This window comes from Bos taurus, chromosome 4, assembly GCF_002263795.3.
Source record: "Bos taurus isolate L1 Dominette 01449 registration number 42190680 breed Hereford chromosome 4, ARS-UCD2.0, whole genome shotgun sequence".
In the NCBI taxonomy this organism is placed as follows: domain Eukaryota; kingdom Metazoa; phylum Chordata; class Mammalia; order Artiodactyla; family Bovidae; genus Bos; species Bos taurus.
This window is the reverse complement of record NC_037331.1, coordinates 101,649,223-101,667,296: the sequence shown is the minus strand read 5'-3', so window position 1 is coordinate 101,667,296 and position 18,074 is coordinate 101,649,223. Positions and strand designations below refer to the sequence as shown.

The window sequence follows — 18,074 nt, the reverse complement described above, 5'->3', positions numbered from 1 at the left end:
CTCAGCTTTCTTTATAGTCCAACTCTCACACCCATGTATGACTACTGGAAAAACCATAGCTTTGACTAGATGGACCTTTGTTGGCAAAGTAATGTTTCTGCTTTTTAATATGCTATCTAGGTTGCTCATAACTTTTCTTCCAAAGAGCAAGTGTCTTTTAATTTCATGCCTGCAGTTACCATCTGCAGTGATTTTGGAGCCCCCAAAAATAAAGTCTGTCACTGTTTCCCCATCTCTTTACCATGAAGTGATGGGACCAGATGCCATGATCTTCGTTTTCTGAATGTTGAGCTTTAAGCCAACTTTTTCATTCTCCTCTTTTACTTTCATCAAGAGGCTCTTTAGTTCTTCTTCACTTTCTGCCATAAGGGTGGTGTCATCTGCATATCTGAGGTCATTGATATTTCTCCCAGCAATCTTGATTCCAGCTTGTGCTTCATCCAGCCCAGCATTTCTCATGGTATACTCTGCATATAAGTTAAATAAGCAGGGTGACAATATATAGAGGTGATGCATTCTTTTCCTGATTTGGAACCAGTCTGTTGTTCCATGTCCACTTCCAACTGTTGCTTCTTGACCTGCATATAGATTTCTCAGGAGGCAGGTCAGGTGGTCTGGTATTCCCATCTCTAGGGTAGGGCCTAAGAGGGTACAAACAATGAATATCTTAGCCTCCACTGAGGACTATGAGGGAGTGCCCTGGGTGTTTCCTGGTGGAGTAAGTGAAGTGTTGATTATGGAAGGTGTGTGATGAAGGAGGCAAAATGGAGTTGTTTTCTGCTAGGAGAGTGGAGGGAGCCTGGGAGGAGAAGGTTATGTTTGTAGCGGGGGCAGGAGACCCAATTAGAAGAGCCTGACTAAAAGCAGCCTCTGAATTTGCTCATATAATGAGAACATAAAAGGGTTGAAATCTGCACATTGAAGGTACAGGACAGGAGGAGTATCAAAGAAAGGGTAAGACGTCAGTTAGGAAGAAATTCTTCAGGGACTTTGGGAGAGAGTGAGTAAGAAATTAAAAAAAAAATTTTTTAATCTATTTTAACTGTGGAGAGTTTGGACTTTTGAGTTATGTTGGAGAGTTTTAAGTGTGGGAAGTTTAAATCAAACATTTTGCTGGCTTTGGCATGTAGGATAGACCAGGCAGAAAGCCCTGCTGGGTCACCAGCACTCTCATGGAGAGTGTGCAGGTGGACTCTGGATTAGAGGTCAAAGTGGAGAAGGCAGAAGGGAAGACTCATTCATCAAGATGGCCGCCTCTCAACATCCCAGGCCTCTGTGCCCTCCCACTGTAGCTGGCAAGAACAGAAGGGCAGACTCCGTACTACCTCAGCCTTGAATGGTTCTCCTGATCATGGTTTTGAAGGGCTTGTGTTTGTCAGGGGAATTCAGCTGTTTAGCATAAGGAAGAGGCAATGGAAGGACTCTGGAGGACAGTTTGAGTTTCTGAAAACAAATCCAAGACGACTACTCCATCTGATATGAAGCATTATTTATTTCTGTAATGGTTCTGTCTGCTCTGAAAGGACCCTAAGGATTTCCTCCCTTAATATGAGGGGATTGTGTTGATCTCAGCCCTACATTGCCATTCAAGAAGCATTTGACCATCAGGAATCTAGTCCCTGAGTTCTCTGTGTTAGTGATGGGGGAGTCAGCAGCCTATGCTGAAAGTATATGGGCATCGGAGCCAGAAAGCAGGAATCTTGCCCTATCGCACTCTGCTCCACAATCTCCAGCTGTCCACTCTGGATAATCCTTGATCTTGCCAAGATCAGATACAACAATGATGTGGAAGTGTTTTGTCATATGTAAACCATTATGTGTTGAATGTGGGAGATGATATTATTATTATATTTTCTTGTTGTTTTTGTTCCTATGAGGGCTGGTTAGACTGTTAAGCCACAGAAGGAGAGATCTTTACCAAGCTAAGTCTAGTTTGGGTTCAGAAAGAGCAAAGAATTCATTTGGGGGCATTTGCAGCATTATATATAAGTAAGCCAGGAAATAGGTAGATTGAGTTTCTTTGTGCCAGCTAACTCTGAATCTCCTAGTTTTCCTTTGCCAGCAGGACCCACCCATTGGTGTTTTTCTCTTAATCTCATTAACTGATTTGTTTGTATAAAATGAGATGATGAATTTTTTTCACGTTAAATGTTAAGCTGAGAGCTGCTGTAGACCATTCAGGATTGACTGCATTTGGAGAAAGGGCATCATTACCTTTGCAATGATGAAGAATGATGTAATTCAAGAGGAATTATTTAGTAGTATTGGTGCATCTCCCTTGACACACATGGTGTATGTAAAACTTCATACTTCCATAATTATTAAATTAGGGGTAACTCTTTTTGCAAAAAAAAAAAAAAAAGAATATATTCTACCAATGGATTTATAGCAGGTTTTCTTTTAGTAAGCCTCCCCAGTGCCTTTATAATTTGATTGACCTTTCCACATATTTCTTTTACAAATAAAGCCACATCTGGATATGACAAACCAAAATAAGCATGTAATGGATTTGGGCTCTTTAAAAATCAGTTTTTCTACTGCTTGTAATATTTCAGTAAAGTCAACATCACTTCATCAAAGAAACAAAAACCTCCCAAACTCCCAAACCTCTAGTGTAATAGAGTTCCAAGGCTCAGCTCCCCTCCACCCCCACCTCTTTTTTTAACATTTAGAGAAATATGTAATGTACTTAAATTTTGGTATCAGAAAAAAATTGAGTCCCCTTGAAATTTTACTGTAATAAGGTTTGACTTGTGAGCCTTTTTAATTTTTTTCCTTGTGACTTTGACCAAATGGCCTTTTCTTTTTCAGATGATCATGTGGCCCTTTCCTATGTATGTGTGCAGGGCAGGAATCCCCTCATGTCTAAGGTGGCTTTCCTTGAAGGTGGACCCCTGGGAGAGGAGTAGACTTTGGACTCCTTTCTCCTCCCGGCTTCTTCCTCCTCGGCCCTTCCACTCCCTCCTTCTCCCTTCCCTTTTCCCTCCTCCACAATACAGGCGAACAGTGTTCTGCTGGAGAGAAACCTTCCTTTCTAAAGTGAATTTGAGGTGTGCTGTCAAAACTACTTCCCTGCATTTCTTTGAGGCTTTGAGGGTTGTCAGCTTGCCCCCACTGTGCTCACTATATCCGTGACTGATGTTTTTGTAGCTTGCTGTGCTCTGGGCAAGGCTTCTGGCAACGATTTTTCAGTAAAAACTCTCTTCCCCTGCCTGAGATGGAGCTTGCAGCCAGAGGCCGGCAGCGGAGGCAGCCGGTTTCCAGGCAGGCCTGGAGAATGGCATCTTTGTGGGGCCCGGGCGGCGAAGCCCGAGCCTTGGACCAGGGCCCCTCGCAAGGAGCGGTCAACTTCTGCTTGCGGAACCTGCGCCCCGCCCGATTCACTGCCCACGGGCAGGGGAATGGGGCAAAGATGAACAAATGCAGGGAGCAGCAACAGGGGCGTTTCCCCTTGTCTGTCCTTTTCCTAAGTTGCAGAGCTTTTCCATTTTAAAATCGCCTGCCACATTTTAGAAAATTAGTGTAGCAGAGCCGAATAGATTGTGAGCAACAACCGATAAGGCTCCTTGTGTTATTACACTCCCTCTGCTGGGAGTGTCTGCCGGGAATTCATGGAACCCTCCTCTCCATGGACAGGCTCAGGGGCTGAGTGAGTCCCCCCGCCCCCCTCAATCCTGCACTTGGCATGTAGCGCCTGTGGACATTTTTCCACCAGGAAACTTTCATTAGATTCTCAAAAGGGTCCACACATCAAAAAAGGTGAGAAACTACTGACCAAGTCCAAAGTCTACTCCATCACTTCCCCTCACTTTCCAGCACACACAACGCACAGACACCGCACAGACACACACACACACACACACAGACACACACACTGGCACATACACACACACACACACACAGTTTTACAGACAAGGAAACAGAATCCAGAAGAGATGGGGGTGGTAACCAGTCAGGTGTGGCTGGGACCAGATCTCCTGTCCCTGCTCTGATCTGGCACAAAAAAATGACTTTGGACCCACCTCAGGGGAACAAAATTGCTTTAGAACCTGTTCTATGAGCACAGCAGTCACAGGATAAAGCTAGATAACTCATGTCACACCTCAGAGCAGTCCTCTCTTTATAAATGCCCTTTAAGCATCTTCTGTTCATCCCTTGCCCAGCCTGGGTCTCATTCACAGTAGCTGCTCGTTCTGTTGATGGAGTGAACCTCCGTGGTGAGCAGCATAAGGAAGATAGATTCTTAGTTTTATACAGCAAATTCTTTGAGCTCAAGAATTTTGAATCCTTCATCTTCCTCCTACTCTACTTTCCTTCCTCACCCCATGATCCTGGTTCCTGGGGCAGTTGCCAGCAGGAGACAGCCCACACTTAAAACCACTCACTCTTACCTTGTAAGCTCCTTCTGACAACTGCTGCTGCTGCTGCTGCTGCTGCTGCTAAGTCGCTTCAGTTGTGTCCGACTCTGTGCGACCCCATAGACGGCAGCCCACCAGGCTTCCCGTCCCTGGGGTTCTCCAGGCAAGAACACTGGAGTGGGTTGCCATTTCCTTCTCCAATTCATGAAAGTGAAAAGTGAAAGTAAAGTCGCTCAGTCGTGTCCGACTCTTAGCGACCCCATGGACTGCAGCCCACCGGGCTCCTCTGTCCATGGGATTTTCCAGGCAAGAGTACTGGAGTGGGGTGCCATTGCCTTCTCCACCTTCTGACAACTACTGACCTGCAAACACAAGGTGATCAAAACCATCCCCAAGAAAAATAAATGCAAAAAGGGAAAATGGTTGTCTGAGGAGGCCTTACAAAGAGCTGAGAAAAGAAGAGAAGCTAAAGGCAAAGGAGAAAAGTAAAGCTATACCCATCTGAATGCAGAGTTTCAAAGAATAGCAAGGAGTGATAAGAAAGCCTTCATAACTGATCAATGCAAAGAAATAGAGGAAAACAAGAGAATGGGAAAGCCTAGAGATCTCTTCAAGAAAATTAGAGATACCAAGGGAATATTTCATGCAAAGATGGGCTCAATAAAGGACAGAAATGGTAGGGACCTAACAGAAGCAGAAGATATTAAGAAGAGGTGGCAAGAATACACAGAAGAACTGTACAAAAAAGATCTTTACGACCCAGATAATGACAATGGTGTGATCACTGACCTAGAGCCAGACATCCTGGAATGTGAAGTCAAGTGGGCCTTAGGAAGCATCACTACGAACAAAGCTAGTGGAGGTGATGTAACTCCAGTTGAGCTATTTCAAATCCTAAAAGGTGATGCTGTGAAAGTGCTGCACTCAATATGCCAGCAAATATGGAAAACTCAGCAGTGGCCACAACAGGAAAATGTCAGTTTTCATTCCAATCCCAAAGAAAGGCAATGCCAAAGAATGCTCTGCTGCTGCTAAGTCACTTCAGTTGTGTCCGACTCTGTGTGACCCCATAGACAGCAGCCCACCAGGCTCCCCCATCCCTGGGATTCTCCAGGCAAGAACACTAACTACCGCAAAATTGCACTCATCTCTTTCACTTTCATGCATTGGAGAAGGAAATGGCAACCCACTCCCGTGTTCTTGCCTGGAGAGTCCCAGGGAGGGCGGAGCCTGGTGGGCTGCCGTCTATGGGGTCGCACAGAGTCGGACACAACTGAATCGACTTGGCAGCAGCACTTGCTAGTAAAGTAAAGCTCAAAATTCTCCAAACCAGGCTTCAGCAATACGTGAACCATGAACTTCCAGATGTTCAAGTTGGTTTTAGAAAAGGCAGAGGAACCAGAGATCAAATTGCCAACATCCGCTGGATCATCGAAAAAGCAAAAGAGTTCCAGAAAAACATCTATTTCTGCTTTATTGACTACGACAAAGCCTTTGACTGTATGGATCACAATAAACTGTGGAAAATTCTGAAAGAGATGGGAATACCAGACCACCTGACCTGCCTCTTGAGAAACCTGTATGCAGGTCAGGAAGCAACAGTTAGAACTCGACATGGAACAACAGACTGGTTCCAAATAGGAAAAAGAGTCCATCAAGGCTGTATATTGTCACCCTGCTTATTTAACTTATATGCAGAGTACATCATGAGAAATACTGGGCTGGAGGAAGCACAAACTGGAATCAAGATTGCTGGGAGAAATATCAATGACCTCAGATATGCAGATGACACCACCCTTATGGCAGAAAGTGAAGAACTAAAGAGCCTCTTGATGAAAGTGAAAGAGTAGAGTGAAAAAGTTGGCTTAAAGCTCAACATTCAGAAAGCGAAGATCATGGCATCTGGTCCCATCACTTCTTGGCAGATAGATGGGGAAACAGTGGAAACAGTGGCTGACTTTATTTTTCTGGGCTCCAAAATCACTGCAGATGGCAATTACAGCAATGAAATTAAAAGATGCTTACTCCTTGCAAGGAAAGTTATGACCAACCTAGACAGCATATTAAAAAGCAGAGACATTACTTTGCCAACAAAGGTTCATCTAGTCCAGGCTATGGTTTTTCCAGTGGTCATGTATGGATGTGAGAATTGGACTATAAAGAAAGCTGAGCACTGAAGAATTGATGCTTTTGAACTGTGGTGTTGGAGAAGACTCTTGAGTCCTTTGGACTGCAAGGAAATCCAACCAGTCCATCCTAAAGGAGATCAGTCCTGGGTGTTCATTTCAAGGACTGATGTTGAGGCTGAAACTGCAATACTTTGGCCACCTGATGTAAAGCGCTGACTCATTGGAAAAGACCTTGATGCTGGAAAAGATTGAGGGCAGGAGGAGAAGGGGACAACAGAGGATGAAACGGTTGGATGGCATCATCGACTTGATGGACATGAGTTTGGGTGGACTCCGGGAGTTGGTGATGGACAGGGAGGCCTGGCGTGCTGTGGTTCATGGGGTCGCAAAGGGTTGGACACGACTGAACGACTGAACTGATAGAGGTTATCCATCTTCGGCTGCAAAGAATATAATCAATCTGATTTCAGTATTGACCATCTGGTGATGTCCATGTGTAGACATTAAACCCTATTTAATTTTGATGGTTTTTATAAAAAAAAAGCTTTTCAAAATATTGATTGCTATGCCAGTGAAGCATTAGGTGCTTTACAAGCATTATTTAATTAAATCATCATAACAGGAAGCTGGTACTATTGTTATCCTTACTAAGGAGCAAACTGAAGTTTAGAGAACTGAAGGATCTCCATCAGGTTTGCACTACTAGGAGCCAGGATTCAAATCCAGTTGTCTGGCTTCAAAGCTGTGTTGATCCAGTGTCATATGGACACTGTTAGGGCTGGAATGAAGGTCTCAGGTATTAGAATAAAGGGAAATGAGACTTCACAGGATGATTGGGGCCAGGCTGGAGCATTAAATGTCAGGTCTTCAGTAATGGGGAGACAGACTTTGAAATGAATTCATGAAAGACCTTGCATGCATCTTCACTGAGAAGAGGAGGAACACTCCTGTCATGAGACAGAGGTTTGACCCAAGCAGGAAGTATCTTCCAACTTGGAGAGTCTGTGACTTTGAACCCTTTGGCAGAACCATGCTCTGAAGCAAGTAAATACGTCCATCTTTATTGCTGACACCCCATGGAAGTGATACCAGGAGACTCTCAATTTAACAATCCCCTGACACAGTTCTAGACTTTGAATGTTGAAGACTGTGTGTTCATAATGGGTGAAGGAATGGGCTATCAGTGAGTCTGTTTTTCTTTTTTTAAACTTCGGTCTCTGCTATGTGTCACCTTTAGAAGCTGACCTAAATGGTGGGGCATTTAGAAAGGGCATAGAAAGGGGGTAGACTTTGGGACTGGCTCGACTAGGGATGGAATAGTAATTCAGCAATTCAGCGCTAACCTTGGCAATGTACCTAACCACACTGAGCCCTAGTTTTCTCATCTATAAATGGGGACATGCCTATCTTATCAGAAAGCACCTACCTTATGTTCCAAAAGTCAAGAACTTAGTCTGTCGGATGAGCCTACCACCTGATCCTGTCAGCATCTTCATTAATGATCAGCATCAGCATCATGTTTTCACCCTGGTTAGAACTTCTCCATGGGGTTATATTGTGAAGCTTAGATAACTCTTTCCTAGGAGAAGCAATGTGGGGAAAGTTTGTTCAATTTGCAGTAAGAAGATCTATGTCAAGTCCAAGCTCAAATAGTACACAACTCTGACCCTGGACAATAGGTTTAAAACCAACTTCCCAGGATTGTTGTAAATGTTGGTTGAGGGAAAAGCTATGAAAATATTATAAACCCATAACCTCTTAGACAGAATGGTAAAACTCCATTATGCCATAGCTTTGAAAGAATTCAACTGACATTTCATAATCCTTGATCTACTACATGAGTAGTCCTTTGCTCAAGTGTTTCTCAGCAGAAAGCCTCCATCTTTGAGGCTCACTTTGCTCCTTTCTCTAGTGTTTGGCTTCCAGGACTGTATGCCCTGCTCTCATTGGCATTAAAGGTGGTATGATTTTGGCCTGACCCTTCGTGGACTATGGTGTCTTGACCTATCTACTGAGTCCTAGGGCCCACTGCTGCCAGGGAGACCCAGCTGGAGCTAATTTGCTGGGTTGAGTCACTGTGTCTGGCTGAGACAAGTTGGGCGTATTTTTTCAATCTCAAGTGTCTCTCTGGGACCTTCTCCTGCTTACCACTTTGCTGAGTGCCTCAGCGTAGGTGGTGGATAAGCACAGTTGCTCCCTTCTTTAGAGGAGCTTCGATTTCCAGAGTGGAGGTTGTCATAATGTGCTTGGTAACAGCCATGAGTTCTTCAGGACTCCCTATGATTTAGGGCTAAATTGTTTGGTGACATGATAATGCAGAATCCAATGTGAAGGGAGGTCAGGGATGGTTAGCCGAGTGAAAGAAGGTTTATTACTGCTTATCCAGGGGATGTTCATGAAAACATTCATTAGTGCTGCTCAGGAGAAAGAAAATAGTGTCAGCAGAGTAGACCAACCTGGCAACTTCCATGGGAAAGCACGGACAACCAAAGAGAGCCTTGCCTCAGGATAAAGTGGGATTCCAGAGGCTTAGTGGGGCTCGCACAGCCGGCCAGGGCTGACACTGCAGCACAAGGATGGAATTGTGGCTTTAGAATGCAGGGGTTGTGAGTTCAGGGCTTGCTTTTGCATTCTACATTGTGCCATTTATTTCTCTTCTAGTTTCCTTAATTTCCATCTTGAATTCTGTCAGATGCTTGCAGAGTAATTGCCATCAGGCAGCAAGTAAATGTGACTTTGGGGAGCTGCTTCGGGAATCAGACTCTGGCTTCAGGTCATCAGTGAATCTGAGTTCTAGTCTTTTTCTCTTCCTTTTTAATGGCTGTGTGGTGACTTCTCTTGCTGCAGGACATGGGCTCTAGAGTAGGAGGGCTTCAGTAGTTGGGGTGTGCAAACCCATTTCCCCTGCATTAGCAGCAGATTCATAACCACTGGGCCACCAGGGACGTCTCTGGGTTCTAGTCTTAATCTTAAAGCTGTTCTACTCCTTTCCATGCAAGGTCTGGTCCATGGGTGAGCCACATTACTTGGGAGCTGATTAGTAATGCAGAATCTTGGGCCCACCTGCATTTGTGAATCATCTTCTATGTCTTAACATCCCCAGCTGACTCATCTGCACATAAAAGTTTGGTTGACGTGATATGGCTAGAGAAGGCAGGGCTCTTTTTTTATCTTCTTCTTTTTTAAATATTTAGCCTCAGGTCTTAGTTACGGCCCTTGGGATATTGCATTGTGGTGCGTGGGTTCTCTAGTTGTAGTGCGCAGGTGTGTATGGGTGGCTTAGTAGTCCCGAGGATTGTGGGTTAATAGTTCCCTGACCAGGGAACCAAGAACTTCCAGATGTTCAAGGTGGATTTAGAAAAGGCAGAGGAACCACAGATCAAATTGCCAATATCCACTGGATTGTAGAAAAAGCAAGAGAGTTCCAGAAAAACATCTACTTCTGCTTCATCGGCTACACCAAAGCCTTTGACTGTGTGGATCACAACAAACTGGAAAATTCTTAAAAGAGATGGGAATACCAGACCACCTGACCTGCCTCCTGAGAAATACGTGTGCAGGTCAAGAAGCAATGGTTAGAGCCAGATATGGAACAATGGACTGGTTCCAAGTAGGGAATGAAGTACACCAAGGCTGTGTATTGTCATCCTGCTTATTTAGCTTATATGCAGAGTGCATCATGAGAAATCCTGGGCTGGATGAAGCACAAACTGGAATCAAGGTTGCTGGGAGAAATATCAATAACCTCGGATATGCAGATGACACCACCCTTAGGGCAGAAAGCGAAGAGGAACCGAAGAGCCTCTTGATGAAAGTGAAAGAGGAGAGTGAAAATGCTGGCTTAAAACTCAACATTCAGAAAATTAAGATTATGACATCTGGTCCCATCACTTCATGGCAAATAGATGGGGAAACAATGACAGACTTTATTTTCTTGGTCTCCAAAATCACTGCAGATGGTGACTGCAGACATGAAATTAAAAGACGCTTGCTGCTTGGAAGAAAAGCTATGACCAACCTAGACAGCATATTAAAAAGGCAAACACATTACTTTGCCAACAAAGGTCCTTCTAGTCAAAGCTATGGTTTTTCCAGTAGTCATGTATGGATGGGAGAGTTGGACTATAAAGAAAACTGAGTGCTGAAGAATTGATGCTTTTGAACTGTGGTGTTGGAGAAGACTCTTGAGAGTCCCTTGGACAGCAAGGAGATCCAACCAGTCCATCCTAAAGAAAATCAGTCCTGAATATTCGCTGAAAGGACTGATGTTGAAGCTGAAACTCCAATACTTTGGCCACCTGATGCGAAGAACTGACTCATTGGAAGACCCTGATACTGGGAAAGATTGAAGGTAGGAGAAGAAGGGGATGACAGAGGATGAGATGGTTGGATGGCATCACTGACTCAATGGACATGAGTTTGAGCAAGCTCCGGGAGTTGGTGATAGACAGGGAAGCCTGGCATGCTGCAGCCCATGGGGTTGCAAAGAGCCGGACACAACTGAGCGACAGAACTGAACTGACCTGGGATTGAACCCTCATTCCCTGCACTGGAAGGAAGATTCTTAACCACTGGGCTACCAGGGAAGTTCCTCTATCTTCTTATTTATTTTTTTGTATCCACAGGACCTATCTAAAGTTTAGCACACAGTGGCTGCAAAATCCATGAATCTTTCTCTGACTTTGAGCATGTCCAAACTGCTAGGGACTTTGTAAACTTCCAGGGACTTAATTGTAAAGTGGTGTAAAGAGAAGGGTGGTGAATGGAGCTGGTGTCAACCTTCAGTGTTTGAAAAACAGACATGAACATTTGAATGACTGATGATGGCAGTGGTGGTTTTATTTTTTTTTAATTTTAATTTATAATTACAGAATAATTACTTTACAATATTTTGATGGTTTCTGCTATACATCAACATGAATTGGTTTTAATATGGCTATCTTTGACCTAATAAGTCAAAAGCTCTGAAGATGGGTCATAGGATTTCTATGTTTTAAAATTTCCTGTTATGTTCAATAATGTTTATTACAGTATCATACATAAAAACAATCTTTAAATGTCCCTTAAGAGGAAGTGAATAAATATAATTAATACAATTCAAAAATCTAAATGAATGAATAGAGCTACACATGTAAACATTAATAAGTCTAAAGAATTTTTTTGAGAGAAGAAAGTTGCAGAGGAGGTGTAAAGTATGGTACTATTTAAAGTTTAAAAAAACCCGTGTGTATGTAATGGAAACATACTTATGTAGTAGAAGTGTCAAGTTCTAGATGGGAAAAATAAACGCCAAGTTCAGGGCATTAGTTAACTTTGAGAGGGAAGAAGGGGATTAAATGGGAGCTTCATGTTTTATTTTTTTAAAAATAAAGAGTAAAGAAAAAGTTGCAGTAGCAAACATGGAAAAAAAGATTTTTTTGAAAAGGTATTATCATCATTATTACTCATTATCATCATTATTCATGTTACTATTCTCTATAATTTTTCTGAATGCTTAAAATATTTCATTATAAAACCACTAAAAATCCTCCTGATAATTGTGATGCAGACAGTTGGCATTCTTTCTAAGGGGATTTTAAATACATATATTTTTTTCACTTGGCTGCATCGGGTCTTGGTTGTCGCACACAGGATCTTCGCTGCTGAGTGTGGGATCTTTGTTTCCACATCAGAATCTTTTTAGTTGCAGCCTGTGAACTATTAGTTGCTGTACTGGTGGTGGTGTTTAGTCGCTAAGCCATGTCTGCCTCTTTTGCGACCTCATGAACTGTAACCCACCAGGCTCCTCTGTCCGTGGGATTTCCCAGGCAGGAATACTGGAGTGGGTTGCCATTTCCTTCTCCAGGGGATCTTCCCGACCCAGGGATCAAAACTGCATCTCCTGCACTGGCAGACGGATTCTTCACCACTGAGCCACCTCCTCTGCAACTTTGCTGTTGTTCGGTCGCTCAGCCGTGTCTTGGACTGCAGCACGGCAGGGAAGCCCTCATGCTTACTCTCAGTTGTAGCATATGGGGTCTAGTTCCCTAATCAGGGAATGAACCGGGCCTTCTGCTTTGGGAGCGTGGAGTCTTATCCACTGGACCACCAGGGAAGTCCCTCTCAGGGAATTCTTGCCTTAGATATGTCTAAGGACCTTTCAGTTTTAAATATGTTTGTGCACAGAGAACTCTTACCCAACCACCCTCTCTTGCTCTCTTACATGACATGTGCCTATCAGGATGTAACCGATGCTTCTGTGCATTCTGTCCTGATGAGATGCAGCTTTTCTCATGTTTGTGCTGTTGGTGAAACCCACCCATCTAACGCTGCTCTAAGGACCTAGCCTACAAGGCCTCTTCTCTGTTGTCTCCTTCTGTTCTTTCTGGAAGGGGGCGGTTCTGACCCACAACTATCCTCATCTTAGAGCTCTAACCTTAGGGTCACCTCCTGCTCCCGCCTTCCCTAAGCTGCATTCATTTTCATAACACCCTCACTGACCCTTCAGTTCCATGGTAGGACTTAGTTGCCCTGTGAATCTTAGAAATTTTCATCGCCTCCCCCCAGGTATCACCATTTGCAACCAGCTCTCTTATTACTGTGCCTGCTTTCCGAACTTCCCTAAGTGTCCCTGAAGTTTAATCAGTAATGATGACACTTGTGATGTAATCAGTAATGATGACACAGTAATGATGACACTTCCCTGTGACTCAGGGAACGTTAAGGTAGAAGTGGCTCTAACAGCTGGTGTCAACCAAACTTTTAAATTAAATTATTTTAGAATTATTTTTAATATACTCTACAGCATGAGTTCTAAACCAAGGGTAGGGACTTCCCTGGTGCTCCAGTGGTTAAGCCTGTGTGCTTCCACGAGGGGCTCGGTTTCAGTTCCAGGTGTGGAGCTAACATCCCACATAATCTGTGGCCAAAATATTTTTTTAAAAATTATAATAAACCAAGGGTGAGGAACTTCCCTGGTGGTCCAGTGGTTGAGACTGCCTTCCAATGCAGGGGGTGAGGGTTCAGTGCCTGGTTGGGGAGCTAGGATCCCACATGTCTCGTGGTCAAGAAACCAAAATATAGGACAGAGACAATATTGTACATTCGGTAAAGACTAAAAAAATGGTCCACATTAAAAAAATAATCTAAAAAAATAAAAATAAGCCAAAGGTGATCTTCCCCTTACTCTCCCCCGGGGCCATTTGACAATGTCTAGAGACATGTTTGGTTTTCACAACTAGGGGAGTGCTACTGGCCTCGTGAGGTTAGAGGTCAGGGATGCTGCTAAACACCCCAATGCACAGAACAACTCCACCCCCTATAACAAGGAATTTGCCATCTAAAATGGCAGGAGTGCTGAGGTTGAGAAACTTGGCTCTATAGACCCTCATATCATGAATATCCCTCTATCAGTGAGGCTGAGGCTACAGTCCTTTAGTGTGGGGCTGTGGAACAGGGAGTGCAGGACTCCCTTTGGGGCTATGCATAGACCATTCCTGTATCATCATCCTGGCAGGGTGGGGGCTAGGGAGGTGATGCTGTTGGAGATGGAAGATGGGAAGAGATAAAGTAGATTAAGGAAAAACTAGAGAGGAACAAAGTCCAGGTACTTGGGAGAATAGAGGAAAGCTTATTCGGGTGCCTTTGAACTTGGCACTTGGCTATGAATAACATTTTCATGCTACAGAAATGCAGGATAGCTTGCTTATTTTCAGATATTCCCAACGTAAAAGGTGGTAGATAGTTGCAATCATGGCCCTGAGTGAGTCATGCCATCCTGTTTACACCTGCCTGCAGTGTGATTTTTGCCATCCCTCTGTTCAAGAGGTGGTGTCTCCTCACCCCATGAATCTGGGCTGGCCTTGTCACTTGCCTTGACCTGAAGAATTTGGAGGGAATGATGTGTGACCTCTGGGGCCACTCAGCTTTGCCTTTCTCCCTCCAGGACCATTTCTGCTGTGATGCGAGAACTCCCCTCCGGATAAAGCCTCTTTGAGGAAAAGGCCTAGACACCCAGTGTCGCAGCCCAGCCTAGCCCCTGCCAAAATTCCAGCTCATTCCATCTCTGTTAGTGAACGCAGATGAATCAGTGTATTCACCCAGCCAACCCAAAGCATAGTGAGAAACAGTAAATCATGGCTATTTTAAGCCACTTCTCTTTGGGATGGCTTGCTACATAGCAATAGATAATTCGACATTGTGTATGAGTGACTTTGTTTAGATGTTGTTAGAAGTTGTGGCTAATATTTTGGTGTTAGAACCCGTGCGAATGTGCTAAGTCGCTTCAGTTGTGTCCAATTCTGTGCGACCCTATGGACTGTGGCCTGCTAGGCTCCTCTGTCCATGGGATTCTCCCAGCAAGAATACTAGACTGGGTTGCATTGCCCTCCTCCAAGGGATCTTCCTGACCCAGGGATTGAACTGCGTCTCTCATGTCTTCTACATTGGCAGGCAGACTCTTTACCACTGGCACCGCCCGGGAAGCCCTTGTGTTAGACTTTGTGTGTAAATATCAGATCATGGTTAAAAGAGTTCTTCCTCCTTTGCACTTACAGCACTTCTCGGAGCTTCTGGATGAGTTTTCCCAGAATGTCTTGGGCCAGCTCCTCAACGACCCTTTCCTCTCAGAGAAGAGCGTGTCGATGGAGGTGGAGCCATCCCCGACGTCCCCGGCACCCCTCATCCAGGCCGAGCACAGCTACTCCCTATGTGAGGAGCCTCGGGCCCAGTCGCCATTCACCCACATCACGGCCAGCGACAGCTTCAATGACGGTAAACCCAGAGTGGGGGAAGCAGCTGGGACCTTGGCACCTTTGACCCTGACCTCCTTGAGGGTGCGGAGCGTGCGTTACAGTATCATCAGCACCCCATTCAGCCACATACCTGCTGTGTGTGGCCTGTGCTTGGGCCCTGGGGAAATGCAAAGAGGCACAGAATGTAGCTCTACCTGAGACTGTGTGCTCTGGGAATTTGCTAGAACTGAATGGTACTAATTGCTCTCTTTGACCCTGTGAACTGGGCAGCAAAGCTTCCTTTTGCACATCAGCCTGGCCTCTCTGGTTGCTAATTCCAGTACATCCACCATTTTAAGAGGTCATGCCATTTTTTTTTTTTTTCCTGAGAAAGAATTTTTGTGACCACTCTTCTCCATAAACACTTCTTGAGTATCTTCTTGACCCATTTCCCACATGTTTCCTTAACCCCGTGTATAGGAGATCTTGGCGAGCATTCCTAGACTTTCTCCTTGGTTACCCTTTCATGCCCATTATCAAAGGCATTCGCTTGGTATGTGTTGAGAGTTTAGTGTTCCTGGTCTTAGAGATGTTCACATGTTTTGACCATTACTGCATAGGCCTTTAATTAGTATAGGCTCTATGAAACTTTTAAGATTGAATTTTCTACATTTGTTTTCCTAGAAGTACAACCACCTGTTTTAGTACCTTGAGTAAGTTTTGAAAACTGTATCCCCTAATGCTAGTTTGGCATATGCTCTCTTCTCCCAAGAGGATGGTCCCATCTTGATGTCCTCTGGCTTGACCTCGATGCCCCTCTCCTCCTATACGACTGTACACGTTGGCAGCATCTTGTGAAGTGACTACCTACAGGACAGGATGCCTCCTGCTTCCTTGGGTTAAAGGCACGTGGCACAGATAGGCCATTAGCTCTGTGGGGGAATCCCTTCTCCAGCTGGGGCTCTTAGATCTATCACATGCATGCATGTGCATGCTCAGTTGTGTCTGACTCTTTGACCCCCAGGCTGTAGCCTGCCAGCCTCCTCTGTCCATGAATTTCTCCCAGCGAGACTGCTGGACTAGGTCACCATTTCCTCCTCCAGGGGATCTTCCCGAGCCAGGAACTGAACCCATGACTACTGTGTCTACTGCATTAACAGGTGGATTCTTTATCATTGATCCCCCTGGGAATCCCTCTTAGATCTACTGTGCTGTGTGTGGGAAACCCAGGTTTCCCATATTGCAGATGGATTCTTTTACCGACTGAGCCACCAGGGAAGCCCAAGAATACTGGAGTGGGTAGCTTATCCCTTCTCCAGAGGATCTTCCCAACCCAGGAATCAAACCAGGGTCTCCTGAATTACAGGCAAATTCTTTACCAGTTGAGCTGCCAGGGGAGCTCCTTAGATCTACTACTGACCTCTAAAAGAACCAACTCTGGGATCAGTAAAACATCATATCTTGGGACAGAGAATGCTGCAGGTTTTTTCTTTCTCAGGCTCATTCTTCTTTTGATTAGAGGTCTACCCACAAACAGCCCAGGAACTTTGGCCTTCTGTCCTCAATGAAGGGAGGGTCCCAAATCTGTGGGTGAGTTCTTTCCTGACTGGACCCTTTGGAGCCCTAACTGTATTCTCAGATTTCTCCTGACAAGAGGTTAGATGCATGATGATCTAATCCTTCTTCTCTGTGGTTTGTCTACTTTCCCTGCCTCGACAAGGGAACAGGGTGAGGGGAAGTCCCCTGGGAGGGAAGGGAGGAAATACAGCTGAAATAATTCGAGGATGTGGAGTTGTTCTGAGGGTAACAGGAGATGGTGAGTTTAAAGAACCTGGGACAGTGCCCACCACATAGCATTTCAGTGACTCAGTGTTTCTTCCTTCTCTCCTCACCTCCTCTTTCTTCCTCTGTTGTTGCAGAGTTGTTATTGTTCGTTTCCTGATCCCCTTCTTTTCCTCCTGCTTCTCCTCCTTTCAGTCTTTCTTCTCCCCTCCTCTGCTCTCCGTCTTTTTTCCCCTTTCAGTTTCTTCTTAAATCATTTCCAGGAATGACCTCTGTTCAAATTCAGGGATATGGTCTCTGTTATGACTGTATACCCTTCATTTTATTATAAAGTGGAGGACAACTATAGGGAGTCAGCCCTTTTCTGCGTTTTAGCTTAGATAAACTCATGCAGTCCCTGCCTTAGTTGCTTTTTTTTTTTTTAAGTGGACTCTAGCACTAGATGGCAGCCCACTCCAGTGTTCTTGCCTGAAGAATCCCAGGGACAGGGGAGCCTCATGGGCTGCAGTTTATGGGGTGACACAGAGTCGGACACGACTGAAGTGACTTAGCAACAGCAGCACTAAATGGGAGATTGGACTAAATGACCTTTAAGTTTTCTCCCAGTGCTGAGGTTCTGCATGGGTGTGGTTTCTGTTTAACATTTGTAACTGCCTTTGCATATGGTTTTCCCATACTCTGTCTCTCTTTTTAATATTCTTTTTGATATGGACTATTTTAAAATTCTTCATTGAAATTGTTACAGTAACGTTTCTGTTTTATGCTTTGGTGTTTTTGGCTGTGAGGCATGTGGGATCCTAGTTCCTCAATCAGGGATCGAACCCGAATTCCCTACATTGGAAGGTGAAATCTTAAACAGTGGACTACCAGGGGAGACACCACCCATATTCTCTTCACTGGTTTGCCTCTGTTATCCCTATAGTTCCTTTGATGGCTCTGTTTCAAGCCCGACTTCCCTTTGTGGAAGTCGTTTCTAATACCTCTTGTAGTTATCTACTGCTGTGTAACAGATCTCCCTAGATTTGTGGCTTAAACTAGTAATAATCATTTATTACCTCTCATGATTTCTGTGGATCAAAAATTCAGGACTTGCT

General features: G+C 44.5%; 1 protein-coding gene across 1 annotated transcript in view; it reads left to right on the top strand.

The window, feature by feature from the left end:
* The window catches only part of CREB3L2 (cAMP responsive element binding protein 3 like 2), a 126,044-nt gene that overhangs the window by 62,215 nt on the left and 45,755 nt on the right, over positions 1–18,074 (top strand). Inside the window, 1 exon segment of the mRNA NM_001102533.1 lies at positions 15,022–15,238. Coding sequence (NP_001096003.1) covers positions 15,022–15,238 — 217 coding nt within the window.